The 18,204-nt window shown below is 37.6% G+C and overlaps 1 protein-coding gene across 1 annotated transcript in view; it reads right to left on the reverse strand.

Moving 5' to 3' along the window:
• Positions 1-2,190: 2,190 nt before the first annotated feature.
• Positions 2,191-18,204, reverse strand: part of LOC106083003 (uncharacterized) — a 76,662-nt gene continuing 60,648 nt past the window's right edge. The window contains exons 2-4 of the mRNA XM_013245800.2: positions 4,200-5,164; positions 2,514-2,630; positions 2,191-2,458 (exon numbers count right to left, since the gene is read on the reverse strand). Of these exons, the coding sequence (XP_013101254.1) occupies positions 2,314-2,458; positions 2,514-2,630; positions 4,200-5,164 (1,227 nt within the window). The 3' untranslated portion in view covers positions 2,191-2,313. The remainder of the gene's footprint in view (positions 2,459-2,513; positions 2,631-4,199; positions 5,165-18,204) is intronic.

Below are 18,204 nucleotides of genomic sequence, written 5' to 3' on the forward strand. Positions count from 1 at the left end.
AATTAAAAAAAAAAACTTTAAGGCTAAAAATTAACTTAAAACTTAAATTTTACTTTCAATGACTTTTTAAAATAATAGAGTGGATGATGAAAATTATACAGCAATAACATATTGGGTTGCCCAAAAAGTAATTGCGGATTTTTCATATAGTCGGCGTTGACAAATTTTTCACAGCTTGTGACTCTGTAATTGCATTCTTTCTTCTGTCAGTTATCAGCTTTTACTTTTAGCTTGCTTTAGAAAAAAGTGTAAAAAAAGTATATTTGATTAAAGTTCATTCTAAGTTTTATTAAAAATGCATTTACTTTCTTTTAAAAAATCAGCAATTACTTTTTGGGCAACCCAATATATTCCTACCAAGACTAGATTTTGTTAAAAGTCAAAATTTCATTAAAAAAAATATGTTTTTCGTCAATGGTCCCAGGCGATGTCATATATTGACATTAATAAAAAAAGTAGGTAAAAATACCTACTTAAATGTAAAAATTAATAATTTTTCCCAATATTTCGAAGCAACATCGATGATCATCTTCAGGAAAAATTCAGCAATTTCCCTGAAGATGATCATCGATGATGTAATGAAATATAAAAATTTAATTACAAAAATAAAGCAGATAATTTTTTTTAAACATTTAATAGATGATATTGTCTGACTCGGTTTTAAATTATTATAACCTTTAAAAACAAAAATAATATATAAACATTATTAAAAAATATGTTTAGTTACTTAATTGTTATAATTATTCATTATTCCCAATATTTCGATGCAACATCGATGACCATCTTCAGCAAAAATTCAGCAATTTCCCTGAAGATGATCATCGATGATGTAATGAAATATAAAAATTTAATAACAACAATTAAAAACTGATGAATATTTTTTTAAAGGTAATAGATGATATTGTCCGACTTGTTGTTAAATAATTATAAGCTTTAAAAACAAAAATATTTTTTTTTAATAAATGTTTTTATAAGACCTTGGGCCAGCAATTTTATTTTTTATACGACATGGTTTTCGTTTGTTTGGTATCCCATCTTTTTTTTTGTATAATTTCGAAATATTTATATATTTATTAATTTTATTATAATCCGAAATATTATATACAATAGAATGGGTTTCGGTATTTTGTTTTATATAATTACAATTATTAGCATAGTTCAAGGCTTTTTTTTAAAGGCAAGCACAGTTTTTTTTCTCCTTTCGTTGATAAATACAAGATATGTTTCATAATAGATAATATTAAAATTAAATTAATATGGTGTATTGTTTATAGTTGACCTTTTTATTTTATACTTTACCGGTTGATTTGGTTCGAGGCATTGGTTTTTAATTTTTGTTTTGATGAACTCGAGCCAAATCAACCTGTAAAGAATTAAATTAATATTAAAAAAATATTTTTTTATTAGTATGAATGTACTTTAAATAAAAAACTATAGAAAAAGTTTTAACAAACAAAAAAAAAATTGGGGATTACTTTGGAATCCGAAAATAGGGCAACGATGATGTACTGAAGTGAAGTTTTTTTTTTTTTTTAAAGAAAAATATAAAAGGACTCATATTAAATACTAAAAAAAGGAATGCCAATTCTAGATGACTGTTTTTATTATTATTGTAAGCCATAAAAGAGTTATAACTGAAGATTTGGGTACTAAATATTCACCTTAAAGAAATATTTAATCAAAAAATTACAAGAAAAATTGCTTATAAAAACCAAGAAAAATTCTGGGACTTTAAAAAAAAAATAAAAAAAAATATATTTTAGAAGAAAATTGCATTAAAAAGCTTTCTCTTTGTATATTTGAAATTTTTGCATAAAATTTAAATTTCAAAAACATTACAGAAGATCTTTAAAAGGGTATAATTAAAATTGTATTTAAACTGGGCCTGTTTTCTTTTATTTTTCCTGGCAATAACAACCTTACTATCTTCAATTATAAATCCATTTTGACTCGCTAAGATTTGATTATTACCCCTTTTCATCAACACCTCTTCTCAGGTGTACGATGACTGGACTGCTGTGTATTGGTTTTAAGATTAATCTATATTCTTATAACAGGGTGAGACCAATTTAACGATAACACCAGCTACCCTCATGGCCTTGTCAAAAATTCAATCCTTCATGTTGGAATTTAATAATAAAATCTCGATGCCAGCTCCATTTTTCCATCTGATTCTTCTCTTCCTCTCTCTTTCTCGATTTCTGGTATTATAATTTAAGGTTTTTGTTTTAAGTTTTCGGAAACAAGTATGCGCGTGTAAGTAGTTGCAGCAGCAAAAGTGTCCTTATGTGGAAGTTTAAGAGTAGCTTTATCTTAGGCATTTTGTTGTATAAGATTTTCCCATTGGGCTATAAGGCCCCTTGAGGAGGGAGCCTCTTCGGGATCCACATCACATAGTTGGGCCAAAGATAAGGCCGGTCGCATACCAGCGCTACGTGTATGCTGTTCGGGGGAAATTCTGTAAAAATAGTGAGGATAAGTAACAGAAATTATCTAATGAAAGCGGGATATACCTGTCTGTGTTATTGTTTTGGGCATCACACATATCGCCTATCGATTTAGCGGCACGAAGTTTGCCAGGACCATAACAGTGTTCCACTTCAGAATCTTCATCATCTGAATCGGCCAATCTGAAAGGAAAGAAAATGGTAAGAAAAACAGATGTTAATACAAAATGTAACACAGAAATGCAAAATTTTCAAACTATCATCCTTTTGAGTAACAGAGGTCAGACTTATCTAAATGCACTGAGAGCTGTTCTTTAATATTTTTACCTCAATGGTATAGAATCATCTCTTTGGGGAGACGTTTACTTGGCTGAAGGTCTCAGAGAGAGGATACCCACCGAAAAATGTTTCTAATGCTCTGGCCAGCATTTGAACCCAGTCGAATCCCTGCAAACATTTGTAGTCGCCGAAAAAACTTCCGGCAATCTTGTAGATGAAGGTTATGAGCTCATCTAAGGGTCATAGACGATTCCCCCGTCGTGAACAGTCTACTGCCAGAGTGTTTCGCGAATCTTCCATAAGCCAGAAGAGTCTTGGAAGAATCGCGTGGACGAGTAAAAAATTAGTGTTTTGGCACATTGATAAAATACTCTTCTAAAAGACGAACACGTTCATAACTTCTGAGCGCCGGACGTTTATCAATCAGAAGAAGGCCGATTGGCTTGGCTTCAGAGAGTATACCAATCGCCGCTTCAGTGAAGTGCCACCCCCTCGAATGTGCTAGTTGCCGAGAGGAAATTCCGAGACATCATTATAATCACCAACCGGTCGAATACCCCAAGGTCCGGCCCAATTTCTCGGTGCAGGCAGTGGTACTCGCAGACGAGCGTGATGGGATTCGTTGTACGGACCCCACTAACCGCAGAATCAGCGAGGTGAATCTGAAAATAAATAGGGTAGTCCACGAACATAGGCGGAATTTGTGGCTGGAACACTTGAAGCAATGTAACTTAGGCACCGGTTAAGGCAAGCTGTGGTCTACTGTTAAGTCACTCTCGATCCCCGGTAGACGGGATGACAGGACTTCAGTCACTTTTGGCGACTGATCCGAAGAGATGCGCCAGATTGTTCAACCGTCAATTTATTGTGCATCCCGAGAGTGACAGGCCATTCGTCGTATCCGTGGTCTCCGAGCTGATGGACAGTCATCACAATTTACCGTGGGCGAAGTTACGAATATCATCCGTGGAGTCAAATTACCCAAGGCGTTGGGCCCCGACGGAATCTCTACATTGATTTTGAAGAATCTGGATTTACCTGGAGTTGAGTACCTTACTACTGTCCTCAACCTGTCTTTGAACACTCTTATAGTTGCCAATGTCTGGCAAATGGGCTGAGTGATCCCGCTACTGAAGCCTGGAAAAGGACCCGAGTTTGGGGGAGTCGTACAAACCGATCTCCCTTCTCTCACCAGTAGCAAAGACGCTCAAGGCATTACTCCTCCCGAGCCTCGTAGGAGAATTTCCAACAACATATTTTCCATCTAGACCACTGTAGGGGCGTCGTGTGCTTTGATAAGGCGAACTTTCATTGAGGAGAGCCTTGCTCCAATTTTTTCTTGTCACGCTTACAGATACCACTCCGTTCCTTTTAAAGCTAACACTATACTGCTGCTATATATACTAAGTTGTATACTCCTTGCTAGGATACACCATCCTATACTTATATATCAAATATTCCATGATTACTTACTCATTCTCAATTGAATCCAAGAGATCTGGTGTGGATTGTCTGATTTTGCGTATTTTCTTCAGCTCACTTTCTCTCGACTTTAGGTCCTTCAATTCACGTTGAATTTTCACTTCGACAGGCACATAGCCGGGACGTATGGGCCTGCCCTCGGAATCACGCTCCACAACAGGTGGTGACAAGGTCACCGCTGGTATAATCGCACTACGTACGCCAAATTCCGACTGTACATTGGAATTCATGAAAGCCGAGGCGGGTGTCATTGGTGTATTGGGTGGTGTGATCAAAGTAGGCGAATTTAAACCCAAAATAGCAGCCGCATTGTTACCATTCAAAAAGATCTTATTGGCTCCCAATTGATTGGCATTATTGGTGCTCAATTGCAATTTTCCCCTAGAGGCTATGAATCTTTGCATTACCCCCTTGTGGGCGGGACTCATGGTGAATTGCTGCCTTGGGGGCTTGATAGCACTCAGCAAGGGTGTTGAAACAGTGCGAGTCATTAATTTCTGTTGTGGTGGCTCCGGTGTTATATTATAACAATTGGGCCCTATATAACGTGGCTCCTTGGAACCCATGGGAGTAGTGGGTGTGGCGAGTTGTTTGGATGCCTCATTGAGTTTCTTAATGTTGGCTGAGACACCATTGACGGGACTGGAAGACGCCGAAATGCCGGAATCATCTGAATGATGACCATCATCTTTAGCACTGTTGACACTCAAAGCCAATGAGGGCATATTTGAATTGCTATCCTCACTGCCCACCAAGGAAGTATTGGCTGGGGGCACTGGACTCATGGAATGCAAACTGTCATTGTGATTATCATCTGAAGCATTGCTGCCATTGTCATTGGCATCACAGTCATTGACGGCTATGGTGGATACCGAGGAGATGAGACGGCGATACTCCTGCTCACGCCTCTCAACCTCCTGGATTTCCTGTTGAATGCGCATTAAAGGATCGATTTTCTGCAAGAGAAAAAATAAAGAAAATTAAAGATAAAAATAAAAACAAAACAGCATCTAAAATCTTTCTAATATGCACCATTCCTTCTGTTTTTTATTTTTGGTTTCAATATCGTTTTTTTTTTTTGTCTTCCATATAAATCCATTATTGTCCAAAAAACATATGTAACTGTTATTTAAAGAAAGCCTTAATATATTACCCTCAGCTATCCATTCATACATTCATTCATTCGTCTGTCTTTTCTCCCCATGTTACTGTTGGCTGCTGTACATTTTTTGGCCAAAAGTAAAAGTCCATTGTTTATATGACTGTATGTAAATGTCCGTCCGTCCGTCCGTCCGTCCGTCTAACCAAACTTATGCTAGTCTAACGTCTTATTGTTACCACTAAGGTTGCCAAAAAAAAAAATCAACAACAAAACAAATCCAGTTAGTGGCTGGTTTGTGCAACATTGGCTGCCTCAACGTCATGGCTAAAAGATTCATGGTGCAAGCAGCCAGCAACTTGTTTCCACATGACGACATTCACATTCAAATTTTAAGGCAAAAATTCGAAATTAAGCCGGCTGTTGACTTTTAGGTAACGATTTGCCAGCCACTTAACCAGCATTTAACAATGAGAAAACCAAACGATGACGTCTCCACTTGGACAGGCTATTAAGTCTCAGACTTAACAGCCAATAAAATGAACATCAAATTAAAAAACCTTCTCAAGCTAAGTGCTAAGATGGTGGTTTAAAAACGACTTCCCCCACTTTTTTTCACAGTTGAAATAAATTCCAGCATAGGGTATTTCATACATTCCCTTCAGCAAACAGCTGGGTTTTAGAGGTCAAATACCAGCATCAAACCTCAACTGAAATACCATTAGCGGTGCAGTGTAAAGAGTTCGTGATTTCCTTTCTAACTCATTTGCACCACCACAACTTTTCCGCAAAGCTGTGTGATTTGCATTTTCACAATCCCAGGTGATGAAGAAAAAGACAAGCTGGCTGGCTCCGTAGTTTTCAAATGCAATTCCCATATGGTGTAATAAAAGGGGAAAACCACAAAACAAAAGTTTAACGTGAAGGCTTGATTAAGCTAATCTCCTCAACTATGTTGGCTTTGAAAAACCATCGAATAGTTTCAATATAAGCAAAGTCATGATATAAACAAGGAATGATCATCACCATTGGATGAAAAACAATACAAATACTAAGAATCCTTAAGTCACGGGTCTGACCTTCGGTATTGCATCAATTACAAAGGAGAAATGTTGTATCATATATTCCTGAACAAAGAAGGAATTGATTTCATTCATATCAACAAGTTTCCCATAGAAAGGAATTTGATAATCAACTTGTTTGCTTTTCATCAAACCCTTTTCAAAGATTCCTTAAAGATACTTTAAATAAGAAGACATTTTCTAACTACAAGAATATGATCCATAGATCTTATCAATAGAAGAATTTGTCATTAAATTTTTTACATATACAACTCATAGTCTATGTAGGCTATAGTCTTATACCAAACGTACTCGTTTCAATACCATACGGTATTGATAGTAAAGCAACATCGTATGGTATAAAAGCAATACCGCATGGTATGAATGAAATACTAAATGATTAGTACCTTTTTATATTAACCTTATTACCAAGCTGGTATTGCTGTTAATACCAAACTCATATTGGTTTTGGTATCTAACCGCGGCAGCAGCATGATTTTCAAGATTGTCGCCCTATTAGTCGGTCATCGTTTATGCTGAAGACTCTTGAGAGGTTGATAGAAACATATCTTAGGGCAAAGATCCCTGGAGCAACAGCACGTATATAGTAAAGGCAAATCCACTGAAACAGCCCTTCACGACCTAGTCAGTTACATAGAGGATTCTTTCTCTGTCAAGGAATATACGATGGTAGCATTTCTTGTCATTGAAGGTGCTCTCAATAATGTACAACCGACGTCAATCATGAAGGAGTTGGAGTTTCTAGGCATCAACTCAACCGTAAAAAGTTTATTAATAACTCAATAAAAGATGCATTACGGCAGGCTTGGGATCTGTGGATCTAAAAAGATGGGTCAGCAGAGGAACACCTCAAGGAGGTGTACTGTCTCCTGTACTTTGGAATATAGCCATTAACAATATATTATTGTCTCTGAAAGAAAAAGGCGTAAAAGTGGTCGCGTACGCCGATGACGCGCAATTGCGGTAAGGTCCACATCCAGCACTCTAAGAGGTATACTTCAGGAAGCTCTACGTGCAACAGCGAACTGGGCTACTAAAGGCGCAGACTCGTGGTAAAGTCATATTACAAGTCTGCGCCTGCTCCTCTATGTGAACGAAACATGGGGTCAGGCGCTGCTACTCCCAATAAGAAAAAATATCCCAGTGAAAGTGGATTTCCCAGTGAAATTAAATATCTAGGGGTCCATAGTGATAATAAGCTGTATGTAAAGCAAGTCCGCCAAGCAACAACAAAGACCAAGAGGATAATTGCCTAACTCACTCGACTGACTATGCGCCCGCATACTTTTAACGGGGTCATACAATAGCATGCTTTTTTATGTGAACGAAATATGAGATCAGACACTGCAGACGGCTCGACTAGAGAAATCGTTTCTCTTGGTACAAAAGGACGACGGTTTTTAGGGTTTTAACAACTTAATGAACTGAAACGGAAACCGCCGCCCTTGTAATAGCTGTAATGGTTCCAATAGACCTCCAACTGTAGAACGGGCTGGGCTTTACATTGTAAATGAGGTGAATGAAGGAGAGGTCCGGAAGTGGCCGCCACGACATATTCCAGATGTACGAAGTGGATAAGAGATGTGCACGTGTGTGATATTTCACTGACGCTCACGCACGCTTGAGAGACAAAAAAATTATGCACGCAGACAAAAATTTTACTCACGCACTACTCACGAGAAAAATCACAAACTACGAGCAAGAGCATTTATAAGGAGCTAGAAGTTACAGACGATGAAGAACACACATTTTTCTACTGCGAGCGCTTGATCGAAAAACGCAGGGAACTGGAAACAGCAATTGGCAACGTTTTACCTGGGCCAATAGTCCAGAGAATGTTGGAGAGCACGTAAAACTGGCAGGTGGTAATGAAATACGCCGAATAAGTACTGCGCAGGAAGAAGATGGACCTGGACACAACGGCGTAGAGTATATATGCAATGGTCTGGACGCAGTCACAACGAAGATGACATGATACGGGGTCCACATCCAATTAATCATACAGGGTGAGATCGGCAGGCTTTTTTGCAAGTACTGTTGGCAATACCTGTTCATGAAAGAACATCATAACCTCTTTAGAGTGGAGTTATAAAGTCCAACTTTACTTTCCTATGGTGAATCTGGGACATGTCAATACCACATGTTCTGCGTCCACCTCCATTGTAGGATAATTTGGGCACCGTGAAGAGGTGTCATGTCCGAAACAATACAGTTTAGCTCCCCATATTTTATTATTTGGGGAATTATCCCATCGCCTTTACCAATTTTCCATTGTTGTTTATTCTACTCTACTCTACGTTACTTTTCTCTAACACTACTCTACTTAACTCTACACTCCACACTCTACTCTATTCTACACTCCACAATTTACTCTATCCTACTCTTCACTCCACACTCTACTCTATTCTACACTCTACTCTACTCTACACTCCACACTCTACTCTACTCTACACTCCACACTCTCTACTCTACACTCTACTCTACTATACACTCTACTCTACTCTACTCTACTCTACTCTACTCTACTATACACTCTACTCTACACTCTACTCTGCACTCTACTCTAGCCTATACTCTACTCTACCCTACACTCTACTCTACACTCTACTTTACTCCATACTCTACTTTACTCCATACTCTACTTTACTCTATAATCTACTCTGCACCCTACTCTATACTCTACTCTACACTCCACACTCTACTCTACTCTACACTCCACACTCTCTACTCTACTATATACTCTACTCTACTCTACTATACGCTCTTCTATACTACACTCTACTCTACACTATACTCTACTCTAGCCTATACTCTACTCTACCCTACACTCTACTCTACTCTACACTCTACTTTACTGTACACTCTACTTTACTCTACACTCTACTTTACTCTACACTCTACTTTACTCTACACTCTACATTGCATTGTACTCTGCACTCTACTCTACACTCTACTCGACACTCTACTCTACTCTTCACTCTACACTCTACTCTATTCTACACTCCACACTCTACTCTACTTACACTCCACACTCTACTCTACTCTCTACTCTACTATACACTCTACTCTACCCTACACCCTACTCTACTCTACCCTACACTCTACTCTACACTGTACTCTACACTTTACTCTACTCCATACTCTACTTTACTCTATATTCTACTCTGCACTCTACTCTATACTCTACTATACACTGCACACTCTACTCTACTCTACTATACAATCTACTCTACACTCTATTCTACTATACTACACTCTACTCTACACTATACTCTACTCTACTCTTCACTTTACACTCTACTCTACTCCACACTCTACTTTACTCTACACTCTACTCTGCACTCTACTCTACACTCTACTCTACACTCTGCTCTACAATTTACTCTACCCTACACCACACTCTACACTTCACACTCTACTCTACTCTAATCTACTCTACACTCTACTCTACTCTAAACTCTACTCTACTCTACACTTTACTTAAATATTTTTATTTTTGAGAAAAGTTACAAAGAAAGAAATATTTTCAATATCCATTCTCTAGTGGCCGAAACTCTTGTGTAGATTGCCAAAAAGTCTTGTTTAGTTTCTCAATTATAGAATATCATATTTTCTTAACCTTAAACGTAGTAATAAGCTGTCTTTGATAAGCCCCATTAACAAACATTGTCTATCTACATAATGCTGCACTCCTATGTTGCTTATGATTCAGTTCGAATCATTTTTCCTCCACCCGGCATAGCGCCTGTTTCATCATAATGAACTTCAGTTCTTTCCCGGCAATATCTGTTCATCAGCTTTTACTCCAGCTCAACTCCCACATTTCCCAACTATCGCACAACATAATCTCTTCAAAGAAAACAATCAAATTGTCTATGCCCTGTGGGAATCGTAGTGCAGCAGCAACGAAAAAGAGTGCCGCCAAAGTTTATTTAGTACAGACATTGAGACAGCCGACAAACATGGCAAAGAAAGGTCACGCATAAATAACATCCCAGAGAAAAACTATTCCGAAACTAAGCGAGCGAATAAGCTGAAAATCAGCGCACATGGTAACATTTACGAGGAAAAAACATCAGAATGAAAAAAATTTATATATTGAACAGTAATCTGAAATCAGGAAGAAACAGACATCAAATCTAGGTCTTCAATCAAAGCTTAGAAAAAAAAAAGCAATGGTACCACATACAAAGTAAAGTTTGCAAACCAAAAAAGGAGTTTAAGCGGTTGTTACAAAGAAAAAGAGGAAGAATTGTGGCTAAGTTCGAAATGCAGTGAAAAGGAGGATTATCAACACCATGGTAAGTTAAGCTTTAACGGTTTGTGCAACATATAAGTAACACTATGCTCATATATCGTTTGATACATAATAACAAAAGAATCTTAAATTGGATAAAGTTTTTGTTGGAAATGATTAAGTCTTCTGTACACTGAAGAAATGTTTATCCTAACTTTAAAGATTCGAGACAAAGATTAGCAAACTCAATTTAAAGATGATCAATTTTCCAACTTTTTAAGGAAGCATTCCCTTTGTTGAAAAATGTTTTCCGTCATATTAAGGGTTTTTTTTATTTTAAATGGTATAAATCCTTAACTTTGCATCTTGTTATTGAAGACACAATTTTAAAATGAAGGAATGAACATCGTTGAAATTTAGAAAAATTACCTTGGGACAAGACAATAGTGAAACTAAGTTATAGACGCAAAATAGCTATAAATAGGAGTCTTTAAGTGTTTAGTTTTTTTAGGCTAAGATGTTAAGTTAAAAAAAAATTTTCAAAAAATAATTATTAGACAGCTATCCATGATGTAAAATAAATAAATCAATCAGCGATCAAAATTTGAAAAGGATGGTCATATCCTTTAGTAAATAGGAAATTAAATTTAAAAGTAGCATCTTTATTTTAAAGTTTTGGTTCTTTGGCTCGTTTTCATTTCTAAAATCCTACGAATAAGGAAAAATCTTAAATTTTGGATCAACTTTTTTTCAGTGTACCATGCATTGGCCTAATAAATCTTTGAAGACTAATTCACATAACATAACAATCATAAAAAAACAGTAAGGAAGGGCAAAAGTCGGGCGGTGCCCACTGTATAATACCCTACACCTACCCCATAAGTACAATGTGAGAGCTATATCCAATTCTGAACCAATTTTGATGGACCTCGACGATTGAAAAATGACAACATTACGGCAAATGACCCAAAATCTGACGAAGATATATACGGGAGCTATATCTTATTCTAATGGAGGCCACCGTGGCGTAGAGGTTAGCATGTCCGCCTATGATGCTAAACGCCTGGGTTCGAATCCTGGCGAGACCAACTGAAAAAAATTTTCAGCGGTGGTTTTCCACTCCTAATGGTGGCAACATTTGTGAGTTACTTGGCCATGTAAAATCTCTCTCCGACGAGGTGTCGCACTGCGGCACGCCGTTTGAACTGGGCTATAAAAAGGATGCCCCTTCCTGCCAAATTTCGAGAGAATTGCTTAACAAGTGACCATTTTGTTGCATTATTACTGAAGATTGGACGAAAATATATAAGGGAGATATATCTAAATCTGAACCGATTTTGAGCAAACTCTACGTATATTGTGGTAGTTGTCGTGGAAAGCGTTGTGCAATATTTTGGCAAGATTGGTCAATAAATGCGGTTGCATTGGCTCTAGGAGTGAAAATTGGGCGATATATATTGGGTTGCCCAAAAAGTAATTACGGATTTTTTAAAGAAAGTAAATGCATTTTTAATAAAACTTAGAATGAACTTTAATCAAATATACTTTTTTTACACTTTTTTCTAAAGCAAGCTAAAAGTAACAGCTGATAACTGACAGAAGAAAGAATGCAATTACAGAGTCACAAGCTGTGAAAAAATTTGTCAACTCCGACTATATGAAAAATCCGCAAATACTTTTTGAGCAACTCAATATATATACTAGCCAAACCGGGCCCGATCCGCTGCGCCTTTTTAACTTTCTAGCATCTTTTTAGGGTGGGGACACTTTGCCCTGAATGCGGATATTCGTGCTGAACGCGTTCGAATCCCGGCGAGAACATCGGACAAAGTGGTGTTTATCCCCTCTTAATGCTGGCGACATTTGCGAAGTACAATGCCATGCAGGATCATTTAAAAAAATTTCCCCAAAGAGGTGTCGCACTGCGGAGAGCTGTTCGTCATCGGCTTTAAAAAAGGCCCATTATCATTGAGTTTGAACTTGAATCGAAAAGCACTCATTGATGTATGAGAATTTACCCCTTCTCGATTCCTGGTGGCAATGTTCTTCCTTAGGGTAACGTTCTCATTACAGGAGGGACGGCACCTCAGACATTTCGACTCAAATATGGATATCAAGTTCGTGCTGCTCTTCCAATTCCCCTTTAATTTGAGCCCCATATTGTTATGGCCGGTAAATATGAACTGGGTATTTGGACCCAAATTTTAATACCATATTCGTTTTCTGGTCTACAATACCTTTCATTTGATAGCCTTATTGTGCCCATCGGACCACTTTCGGATATGGGTGACGTTTTTGGGGTAAGGGGGAGGGTCCGCCTCCACCCGATATCTAAAAATTATATAGCCATTGTTTCCTTCCAGACAAACGTACACAAGCTATGAAAATTTTAAGGAAATCGGCTCAGCCAAGTATCATATAGTCATAATGTGTCTAATGGCGTTTTTGAGGGATGGCGTTACCCCCTATACTTCGATCTGATTTCGTATGTCAGATTCGAAATCTACTCCCGAATACCTTTCATTTGAGCTCTATATTGAAATGAACGTTCAATAGTCTGTTTTTGGGGTTGGGTCGGCCCGATGGGTACTTAGACTCAAATTTTAATACCATATCCGTATTCTACTTTCCAATACCTTTCATTTGATACCTATGTTGTCCCGATCGGTCCACTTTTGATTTTGGGTTGTGTTTTTGGCATAAGGGGGAGGAGGGTCCGTCCCCCTTCCGATACCGAAAAATTGTATAGCCTATGTTTCCTTCAAAACCAACCTACACAATATGCGAAAATTTCGGGAAAATCGGGAAAATCGATTTTTCAGTCTATATGGAACAAATAAATCGAGTCCCATATATCCATGATTGGCCAATGCGCCCATTTTGCGCGTTCTTGTGGGGGTTGGGTGACCCCCTAACGTCGTCTCTAGGCCGAAAAACATGCCTGTACCAAATTTGAAGCCGATCGGAAGAAAACTGCGACCTGTACTTTGTACACAAATTAACATGGACAGAGCTATATCTAAATCTGAATCGATTTCCATGAAATTCACCGGAATAGTCGCGAGTCATAAGAAAACCCCTCCTGCTGAATTTCGAAAGAATCGGTTAACAAATTACCATTTTATTGCGTTATTACTACAAATCGGACGAACATATATATGGGAGCTATATCCAAATCATAAACGACTTTTTCCAATTTCAATAGGCTTCGTCGCTAGGCCGAAAAACATGCCCGTACCAAATTTGAAGACGATCGCATGAAAATTGCGACATGTATTGGGTTGCCCAAAAAGTAATTGCGAATTTTTTAAAAGAAAGTAAATGAATTTTTAATAAAACTTAGAATGAACTTTAATCAAATATGCTTTTTTTACACTTTTTTTCTAAAGCAAGCTAAAAGTAACAGCTGATAACTGACAGAAGAAAGAATGCAATTACAGAGTCACAAGCTGTGAAAAAATTTGTCAACGCCGACTATATGAAAAATCCGCAATTACTTTTTGGGCAACCCAATAGTTTGTACACAAATTAACATGGACAGACGGACATAGCTAAATCGAATCAGATAGTGATTCTGAGTCGATCGCTATACTTATCAATGGGTCTATCTCTCTTCCTTTTGGGTGTTACAAACAAATGCACTATCTTATAATACCCTGTACCACAGTAATGGTGTAGGGTACAATTATTTTACTCTCACATAACTTCACAAATTTTTCCCATTTTAATTTTAAGCAAGTTGCCTTTATATTCAACTCTTAATTTAAACCACAAATGTTCCTTACTTTGCCCTAAAAATACTATTGTTTACCTCTTGTATTGCATTTTATTAATATTTCTTTCATATTTTTCCCATACCCAGTATGGTCTTCCACAGTTCATCTCCGGTCTTCATATGCCACACACTTCACTTCACAAGCAATAGGTTGAGGCAACACAAACTTTGACTTCTGTTACTATCATTGGTCAACTACGTGATGTTCTGCTTAAATCTATAACTATTTTAGATGGATAGTTGTTGTTGTTGTTGTTTCTATCTGCCACCAGTATATCTATAGCAACAACAATAAAGAAACAGCATTTCCGACACGTTTTAGTTCAGCTTGCGGCATCAGACCAAATGCAGTTCGACATTAACCCAAAAAGAAAAACACAGCGCGCCCAGAGAAAAACACAATGAAAGAATACGGCAGCAGCAGCCGCCGCTTTGAATTTCATTATTTATCGAACATGGATGAATGAATGATGGCGTGTCCAAAGCCAAAATGTTTGAGTAGGCAAAAAGTGTCTGAGGCCCCTTTTTAAAGCGTCTTGCCCACAGTACAGTGGCAAAGTACATTGCGTCTACTTCGGAAAGATATTGCCTGCTCGATTTGCATATGGCCACAGTTGAGAAGAGCAATAATAAGAAAATGAAGAGGAGGCTATTGCCAGAGCTACTACAACGGCTATGGCTGAAGCGTGATGGTAATTGTTTTCATGAACAAAAAGAAAGAACTAAGCCACGCAGCAGCAAACCATCATATCATTGGTTGAGAAACATATGTTGGATATATTGCTATACCCTATATTTGAGGTGTATGGTAATTTTGTTTCATACACATGAAGGTATGTTTGGAGAACTTAAACAATATTTAATTGAATTCTTGGGAAACAGCCAGATAAGATAGAGAAATGCCAACACGAGTAGTGGCCCAATGGGCTTAAATCATTAGCTTTACAATTTTCATTTGTTTATGCTGATTCTTATCGTGAGATAGAAGAGAGTTATCAACTTGAACTAGACCTTTTTAATGGTTATAGACTTCAATGCACAATGATAATATTCCCACGAACATGCAATTTGAAATAACGATAGGAGTCCTGCTATATGAAAGATTAGGCCAATATGATGTTGATATAAAATATATGGTGTTTTAGAATACCAGTTTGAATGCAAAGTTTGAGTCAAAGGCGAGGTAGTGTCCCACCAGAGCGAATACGCGCGAATACCGAAACAAATCTGACATAAAAATTTGGAAACAAATCTCCGATCTTTTCTTCTTCTTCTTCTTTTTTACTGTAGCATAATAAAGAGAAAGGTGGACATAGGTGTACATCGGCTAAATCGGTCAAAACGAGAGGCTTTTAAAGGCAAAATATGTCACCAACATAGATAGAAAAATGGTGTAAAGATCTCACACAAATATAGGGTGAATTTTTAAGTGCTATAGGAAAGTTAAAAAAACAAGCTATAGTCCGATTCGGACTATAAATAAATGCTGAACATTGTAAAAGTCTTTGTGTAATATTTCAGTTAATTTGGATACAAATTGCGCGTTGTAGGGGCTCAAGAAGCAAAATCGGAAGATTGGTTTATATGGGAGCTGTATCAAGCTATTGATCGATTCAGACCATATTAGCACGCATGTTGAAGGTCATGAGAGAAGCCGTTGTACAAAATTTCTGCCAAATCGGATGACCATTGCGCCCTCTAGAGGCTCAAGAAGTCAAGATTCTACTGGGTTGCCCAAAAAGTAATTGCGGATTTTTTAAAAGATAGTAAATGCATTTTTAATAAAACTTAGAATGAACTTTAATCAAATATACTTTTTTTACATTTTTTTTTTAAAGCAAGCTAAAAGTAACAGCTGGTAACTGACAGAAGAAAGAATGCAATTACAGAGTTACAAGCTGTGAAAAAATTTGTCAACGCCGACTATATGAAAAATCCGCAATTACTTTTTGGGCAACCCAATAGATAGCAAAATGGTGTAAAGATCTCACACAAATATAGGGTGAATTTTTAGGAGCTATAGGAAAGTTAAAAAAAAAAACTTATAGTCCGATTTGGACCTTAAATGAATGCCGAAAATTCTAAAAGTCATTGTGTAATATTTCAGTTCATTCGGATAATGATTGGGCGTTGTAGGGGCTCAAGAAGCAAAATCGGGTGATCGGTTTATATGGGAGCTGTATCAAGCTATTGATCGATTCAGACCATATTAGACACGCATGTTGAGAGAAGCCGTTGTACAAAATTTCTGCCAAATCGGATGACCATTGCGTCCTCTAGAGGCTCAAGAAGTCAAGATTCTATTGGGTTGCCCAAAAAGTAATTGCGGATTTTTTAAAAGATAGTAAATGCATTTTTAATAAAACTTAGAATGAACTTTAATCGCATATACTTTTTTTAAACTTTTTTTCTAAAGCAAGCTAAAAGTAACAGCTGATAACTGACATAGGAAGGAATGCAATTACAGAGTCACAAGCTGTGAAAAAATTTGTCAACGCCGACTATATGAAAAATCCGCAATTACTTTTTGGGCAACCCAATAGATCGGTTTATATGGCTGCTATTGTATATCAGGTAATGTACCGATTTGCGCCATACTTAGCACAGTTATTGGAAGTTGTGACGAAATACGTCATGCAAAATTTCAGCCAAATCGGATGAGAGTTCCGCGTTCTATTGGCTCAAGAAGTCAAGATCCCCAAAACCGATTTAAATTATACTTAACGAAGTTGTTGGAAGTGATCCCAAAACACTACGTGCAAAATTTCAGTCAAATCAGATGAGAATTGCGCCCTCTAGAGGCTCAAGAAGTCAAGACCCAAGATCGGTTTATATGGCAGCTATATCAAAACATGGACCGATTTGAATAGCGCAGTTGTTGGAAGTGATACCAAAACACCGCGTGCAAAATTTCAGTCAAATCGGATGAGAATTACGCTCTCTAGAGGCTCAAGAAATCAAGACCCAAGATCGGTTTACATGGCAGCTATATCAAAACATGGACCGATTTGAACCATACATAGCACAGTTGTTGGAAGTGATATCAAAACACCACGTGCAAAATTTCAGTCAAATCGGACGAGAATTGCCCCTTCTAGAGGCTAAAGAAGTCAAGACCCAAGATCGGTTTATAGGGCAGCTATATCAAAACATGGAACGATTTGAATCATACATAGCGCAGTTGTTGGAAGTGATCGGACGAGAATTTCCCCTTCTAGAGGCTAAAGAAGTCAAGACCCAAGATCGGTTTATAGGGCAGCTATATCAAAACATGGAACGATTTGAATCATACATAGCGCAGTTGTTGGAAGTGATCGGACGAAAATTGCGCCTTCTAGAGGCTCAAGAAGTCAAGACCCAAGATCGGTTTATATGGCAGCTATATCAAAACATGGACCGATTTGGCCCATTTACAATACCAAACGACCTACACTAATAAAAAGTATTCATGCAAAATTTCAAGCGGCTAGCTTTACTCTTTTTAAAAGTTGGCGTGCTTTCGACAGTCATATGGACGGACGGACATGGCTAGATGGATATAAAAGGTCATGACGAACAAGAATATATATTCTTTCTTACCGAACAAAGAGTACAAACTTACCGACCATGGCAATTAGTGGCTCAAATGAAAGTTATTTGAGATTAGAAAACTAATTTTTGGGCCAAGAGTTTGGGGGACGCTTCGTCCCATAAACTCCCCTAATATGGGGTCTAAAAAAAATTGTATTTCAGAGTAGAGCACGATGTATATATTTTTTTCAGGGCTAAGTGTTTGGGGGACCACCGAAAGCACCCCTAAACCG

Source organism: Stomoxys calcitrans, chromosome 4 (genome assembly GCF_963082655.1).
Source record: "Stomoxys calcitrans chromosome 4, idStoCalc2.1, whole genome shotgun sequence".
NCBI classification, from domain to species: Eukaryota; Metazoa; Arthropoda; class Insecta; order Diptera; family Muscidae; genus Stomoxys; species Stomoxys calcitrans.